The sequence below is a fragment of the Morone saxatilis genome, unplaced genomic scaffold, assembly GCF_004916995.1.
Source record: "Morone saxatilis isolate NCDOM2014 unplaced genomic scaffold, NCSU_SB_2.0 Contig1, whole genome shotgun sequence".
NCBI lineage: Eukaryota > Metazoa > Chordata > Actinopteri > Moronidae > Morone > Morone saxatilis.
Window position 1 is genome coordinate 1,443,879 of NW_023339651.1, and position 7,130 is coordinate 1,451,008.

The 7,130-nt window shown below is 42.1% G+C and overlaps 1 protein-coding gene across 4 annotated transcripts in view; it reads left to right on the forward strand.

The window, feature by feature from the left end:
* The first annotated feature begins 378 nt into the window (after positions 1–378).
* Positions 379–7,130, forward strand: part of baiap2b (BAR/IMD domain containing adaptor protein 2b) — a 68,686-nt gene continuing 61,934 nt past the window's right edge. For 2 of the 4 annotated variants that reach the window (XM_035664920.1, XM_035664913.1), the window contains exon 1: positions 381–636. In XM_035664920.1, coding sequence (XP_035520813.1) covers positions 562–636 — 75 coding nt within the window. In that variant the 5' untranslated portion in view covers positions 381–561. Of the gene's footprint in view, positions 637–7,130 lie in introns of all 4 variants that reach the window. The other 2 variants (XM_035664906.1, XM_035664887.1) reach the window with 2 other exon arrangements.

Genomic DNA, 7,130 nt, shown 5'->3' on the forward strand with positions numbered 1-7,130 from the left:
TTCTTGCAAATGCCATTAGGACCACTAGGAGGAGCCAGAGGAACCTGATCTTTTCACAGATTATCTGTCTCACGTACTTCTGTCAGGACACTGTGAAATATTTCAGCAATAATAACAAAAAATATTTATTTCATCATTACATACATAGGCACTCCTTAGTGTCCTTCTTAAAGCTAAGTGAACCATAGTTTTACTCCGTGCCTTGTTCATTGTACACAACATTTACATTTTCTATCACAGTAGGACCCATCTCTTCGTCAGGATGCTCAGCTCGTAGGTCGCCGTACATCCCACCGCCTTTGAATGCAGCACCGCCCCTGGTGAAGTGAGTCCGCCTCTGCGCTCCAACCGAGAGGCACCGACGGACTGAGTGGCTGCGTGGGCAGCCGGTGTGGGCGCAGCGGAGGACTTTCCTATAAAAGCAGGGATCCCACGTTCAGACAAGCTCGTCTCTCTCAGTCACCGCAGACAGGAGCTGCGATTCCCCGCGAACACCTGCGTTATTTCTCCCGCCACCGGTCGGAAAATCGTCTCAGCCTCACCTAAAGGAAATCTTAGTCTATGGTTCTGACTAACGCTCCTACAAGGATGTCCCGGACCGACGAGGTGCACCGTATAACGGAGAATGTCTACAAGGTAAGACGGACCGTGTTGGTAGTTCTTTTCCTGCTGCCGCTGAGGGACACCTGCTGCACGGTGGACGGCCAGCTGGAGGACGGTGATAGAGGACAGACCTCGGATAACTTTGACTCCGTTGACCTGCCTGGTGTCTTAGCCCTTGTCTTGCCACTTTGGTAACACAGACCTGTCTGTTCTGTTGTGCTGTGAAGTCATTTAATGATAAAGAAATGATCTCCAGTCACCAGGAGAAATTGTGTTGTTCCTGGAAAAGATAGATGAAGATAAGTTCAGTGTGAGACTGCCTGGTTGTATCCAGCTCCTAGAGATTGATGCTGCTCTACGAAGGCAGTTTATTGTTTTTCTTAAATGTATATCGATTCATTCAAGAGTCAAAAGCGATCCTTCAAATTTGACAAACCACCAAAAAAAGTCAAATGGAATCAATGAACAGAACTGTAATCTATTAATTAGCTGTGTACTGTGGACTAATTGATCCTTTTAGCAGCAGTCAATCCACTCCTGAAGCATCCAGTCTCCTCTCTACCTCTGCTCACAATGCTTTATTTATTTTCCGATAGTGCTGCGAGTCAGTCATGTAAATTCCACCTGTTTCAGCCCCTAACCTTTGCCCCTGGGGCAGTTCAGTTCCAGTTGCTCCACACATTGCAGAAGGGAAGCTGTCACTGGAAGCAGCTGAGCCCGACCTCACCTGTCTGAGCAAAAGCAGATCATTATTCTATAACTGGCCGAGCAATCTTCATTTGGGGTCTTTATTGGTGGTAATGACTTTATGGAGATTTCTTAAGTTGCACTTTGAGGAAACTTGTCACCGTTCCACACTCCTCCACAAGAAACGTCAGGAGAGAGCCGGAGTGCCTAATCGGGGAAGAGGTGCTGGTGGATGCAAGAGGAGAAGGGCATGTGTGCTTACTGAGCCAAAGACTTTTTTATGAAAAGTAGTGCTGAAGTGAAATGAATGGTGATTATTGATTGTTTGAGTCATGTAGCGAGATAAAATGAAAGATTTTGTTTCCAGGTTGTCCAATGTGAGGATTTACTGCTCTTTCTTTGGTTTACATCATTATGAAACAGGTGTCTTTGAGTTCGGGCAAGACGAGCTATTTGGAGATGCTACTGTGTTTTATAGGCCGATTAATTAAGTGGAAGAATAAAAGACAGATTTATGAACAGCAAAGGGAGAGAGAAGCTGTCAGTCTTAGCAAGAGAAGTCCCTGCTGAAGGGTCGAGTATGAAAATGCCATCATGCAGAACTGCAGCAGTGGGGTTTCTTCCTGTCATCAGCAGGCTGCATCATTAAGGAGTCAGCAGGAGTGAGGAAAAGCAGAGCGCCGCTGCCAGTTTGACCCGCCGCTGGGTGCTGATTGTAGGAGTCTTGATGCTCGCTGGTGTGGCAGTCGGTGCTGCAGTGGTGCTGTCCCCAGGGTGGTTTTGAGCCGATCCGTTGAGGTAGCGGAGCTTTGCGTGGGGCTGCGTGTGTTTAGAGAAACTAACACGTCTTTATTAATTCATTAAAGGCACGGAAGATGAAGAGGCCCAGAGGTGCCAGCTCCCATTTAGATAACACTCAACTTTGTTTCTCCACTGAGGAGAGATGACAAATATCAGCTGTTAAATCAAGCAGCATCAAGGTGGGGATCAGGAACATGAATTACAGAACATAATATCACAATTAAGTGTCAAGCACAAAGAACTTAGAGATCATAGCTCCGCCAACAGTGCTTATATGTGACTTCAATGCTAGAAAATGAACTGTAGGTCTGCATCAAAATACACACATTTGGGCTGATATTGGATGTATGTTTTGAATACCTATATACCTAAATCCTGTCAGGAGTTAATAGTGTATTTTACTGAAGGATGACTTGCAGAAAATTGCATTTGAGTCAGAGTCATGAGCACTGAGTTATGGCCATTTTAGTGCCACCTACAGTTGAAATGCTTCCTTACTTGCAGGTAAGTTTGTTTTCCTAAGCCAAATTCCAAGGTGACATCCTCAAATGTCTTGTTTGATCCATAATCCTTCAGTTTATTATCATAGAGGGCTAAATAAAATATTCACATTTGAGAAGCTGAAATCAGAGGATTTGGTAAAAAAAAATCTTAAAAAATGACTCATTGATTAATCGATAATCTCATACCGATACTTTGAGTTGCCAAAGCGTTCGTATTTGTCGACCTGAGAATGAGTTTCAACAGTCAACTTTCCTTTAAGAATGTCTGATCCCACCTTTTATTTTATTGAATAGCTGACGACTAATCGATTAATCGTGCAGGATTGGGCAGTAGTCTATGATCTATTTAAAAAAAAAGTCTTTGCACTCCTTGAAAAATGTTTTCTACCAAATCTGGTAAAGATTGGACGAAAGTTGTGTTAATAAAAGAAGAGGTCTGTTAGGCAGAAATTGGCAGAGCCTAAACTGAAAACAGTTTTTGTTCCTTAGTTCAAGATTAATATTTGCTCATTTCTCAGTGTTATTAAGTTGTGAGACAAAACATGAGTTGTTAAAATGGCCACATGGTGACGGACATATTGTCGAAAGTTCGCCTGGAGCTTTTCAGGTTTGTCAAAGGAGATTTGAATAATTACCCACAAAAGCTACCATTGAGCAAGGCTGTTGCAGGGCAGCTGCTATAAATGGTTACAGGAGTTGGTTATAACTGTATGAATTGAGCTTGATGACCCTTCCCTGGAAAAACAATGATTTTGTTTTCCAGCAGCTCTGCATGCTGTTTGTTTTCTCTGTTTGTTAGACAGTATGCCAGTATACAATAACTCCACAACAGAGGACCAAAGCCTTAACCCCACCGCTCTGCTGCTGAAACCAGAGATGCTGAATGTAATTTTTGGATGACTCACACTGGTGGATCCAAGTGTGTGTGTGGGCAGTGTCTCACGACTGTATCGTGTGTGTTTCGCCTGTTTGTCAGCACCCATACTGTACTGTAGAGTGGCTGGCACTGTATCAGGGCTCTGTAATGATACGCAATTTCCCACCATGATATGCAAATTATGAAAGGAATTCACCATTGGGTTGTATTGAAGCGTTAAGTAAAACGTCCCTGTGGATTCGGTTGGTTGAGGGTTTAGATCCTGCTATGCTATCGTTACCCACTGATAATGTGGGTAAACAAGTTTCCTCAGGTTGTTGTGGTTCCTGAACAAGCACCATCTGTATGTTTGTTCAGGAGTGTATTCAGCCGAGCGTTGTAATCCCAACAGTGCTTCAGGCTCCGTTTTGTTGAATGAAGCTCGAATGTCAGGGCGAGGCTGCTTTTCAGATTGGGTTTGATGTGTTTGATGGATGGAGTGGATTGTCGAGAGATCAGCTGGGCAACTGATTGACTTGTCGTGCTTTCTTTGTACTGTGTATGTATTTGTGTGTGCTACCTTCTACACATCCCGTCCTCCAGCTTATCATGGAGAATCTCGGTGCTTTCCAAGTCCCAATGGTATCAGGTGTGGTTGATATTGATTAAAATGGGCCTGTCACAATAATTACATTATCGACTTATCGTAAGATGTATAATTACTGTTACAATATCGACCTATCATTTAAAAATGTCACCATTTTTCAACAATCATTCAACATTTTAGACGACACGATGCCAGAATAAACAGCAGCATATAGCCTACCACTGTGCCAAATGTTTAATACTTACTTAAAATGTACTTTTGTTAACAGAGACTGAGAGTCCATTTTATTTATTGTTTTTGGTTGCATGGCTTCGTTTTTGTTTCATTTATTAAAGATAATTTAATATTTTTTTACATTCCACACAGTCTTAATATTCTTACGGATTAAAAGTTCATTGCTCTTTGAAACAGTGCAATGATCATCATAAACATGGCATAAAATGGTCTTAAAAGGAAATGGAAATCTTTATTAGCAATTTACATGGGTATTGTGAAATTGTCTGAAAAGTCAATAAACAAACTGCTTATTAATAAAATTACCAGATGGGAATGTCCATTTTTGGTGAATTCAGTGGATAAAATGCCCAAAACTTGTAAATTTTGTAAGCCCAACATTTTCCTAAAGCAGCCCTGCTTACTGAGTTCCAGCATTGACCTATGATTTATCAAACATTTTAATAATAATAATTATAATCTAAACTCTGGAAATTCCTGACATTAGCAAAACCATATAGGAAAGAAAACAAAACGTACTGTAAATGATATAAATAGGTTGTATGTAAAAGCGTCCAGCTTGTTCTCCGGGCAGTAGTTATTCCTATTCACTGTCCCCTATTGTTGTGAAACATGTTACTTACAGAAGCAGTCAATTTACGTGTCAATCTCTTCCTAAGATGACGGGAATGCTCTATTAGTATTTGTATCCTCGAGTGATTGGAATCCCTCTGTAAATATTGTCATATTTTCAAGTCCAATCTTTGCAAGACACCAGTCTATGGTAGCGCTCATGTGAAGCCAAAACTATTTGTTCTCCAGGGAGGGATTTTGTCCAATGTGTGGGGGGTTGTGAGTAATACTACAGAACACTTTATCCCCACAGTCACACAAGTACAATCTGTTCAGGTTTTTTCTTCCCTCTTGAGCCTTTTCATTTCTTAGCCCAGTGGACAAAAAACAGAGAATTATAGTCAATAATAGACGTTTTCCAGCTGTTTTCTCAAACATACTGTGACAGAATCTATACAGTTGTATTCTACAGTTTATATAGTCTGTACCATGATCACATCCAGTATTTCATAAGATGTTATTTGATTCTAGTATGGTCTCTTATCAGAGTTATTGTTGGTTTTGTTTGTTCTCCAGCTCATAAGGTTGCAGGCAGAGTGCTGCAGGTGAGAGGCAGAGCATCTGTTGGGTAAAAGATAAAGTGCAGCTGTGGATGGACTTGAGGAAGGGAGGGTTTTTTTGTCAGAAAGCTCCATCTTTCTTCCCTCTTTCACACTGTGAATAGACGCCTTGGCGTCCCGTGCAACCTCAGTACCGACCTAGCAGATTGAGCCACTCTAGCTCGCTTTCCTTTATTCGTGTTTGAGGTCATTTGAGGTGAAACCAAGCCTCTAGTCTCTGTGCTCATGTGTAAGGAAGCATATCGAATCTAAATGCTCTACTAAGGCAGGATTTCTCCAGTGTGATTGTTTCAAACCAGTGATTTTTCCTCTCTGATTAGTCACACTGCCTTCACCTCTATTGTCTCTGTTTGGAGCTACATCGGCCGGCTTTGTGCTTCTGTGCCTCCTCAAGCTCCAGGCTTTGTTCTATCTCTTTTCCATATTACTGATCTTTGGGCAGTGGCAGTGTGAGCGTCATCGTGACGCTGTCTGACAGTGCGGTGTATGGTTGTGTTATGTAAGAGGGGAACAGTGCAGATGGGGTAAAGTGTGTTTTACAATTGCACACAGACTGCGGTTGAGTGAACCTAATAGAACACTGTAGCTCCGATAAGTTAGCAAATAGCTGCTGAAGGAAGTAGAACATTTAGCAGCTGAAGAACCAGATGTCTTCTGAGTTTGTTGAGACCAAAAATGTGGAAAGAGAGTGACTATTGGTCTTCATCAAATGGACAGAAACATGAACTAAAAATCACAAAGAGGAGCATAGGAGGTGATAGTGAGTCACTGTAGCATCCAGTCTGCCCTCAGTCAAACATGAGAAAATGTACTTCATGCATTGTCTTTGTGGTTTCCAACGTGGTTACTATGTGGTTATACATACATATACATATATACTAAGTACAAAGTAACTAGGTAGTCAACTGGTTCAACTGGCAACAGGTGTTATCACTGCATCTTCTTTTATTGACAGCTGTTGTATTTCTTTGTCGCCCCTTATGTGGTGGAGCTCTGTGTGTTTCAACACTGGTTCACAGCGAGTTTAGCAACACTTTTCTCTTTCATTGCAGGGCACTGTTTAGGTGGCTAGTAGCTAGGACTAGGAATGCTTCAACATGATGTATTATTGTGCATGTTTCCCCCCCTTTCTATGGGAATAAGAAAAGTACACCAACAAAGAACAAAATGTACCCAGACATGTACGGTGCTGTAGTCTGTATGTTCACCTAGCATCCTCTGTATAGCTTACATTCCTCTTTCTATGTGAATTGAATATTTGTCTTCAAGCACAGACTGGACCCAAAATCAACATCCAGAAGGCATGAGCTCAGCGGAGGTGCAGGAATATATACGGTGCTCTCCTTTATTATTTACTGCTCTGTTACAACACAGCTTTCATAGCTGTCATACAACATAACTGTTGGCATCTGCTGTGTGTGTGCAGTACGTCAGCAGCCTTTAGTACATCTGTAAGTTATCTAACTTGAGCTGGAGGGAGATCTGGGAGGAGAGGTGGAGGCTGTCGGGGAGCGGGAGGTTGGCAGAGGATGAAAGGAAAGTTACTGGGACAGATCTCCAAAGAGAGACAGAGGATGGAACAGAGTAAATGGAAGCGGAGTGAGGAGACAAGAATGTGGATCTACTATTATTTTCTGACTCTAATTAGACTGAAATTAAGGGGGGGG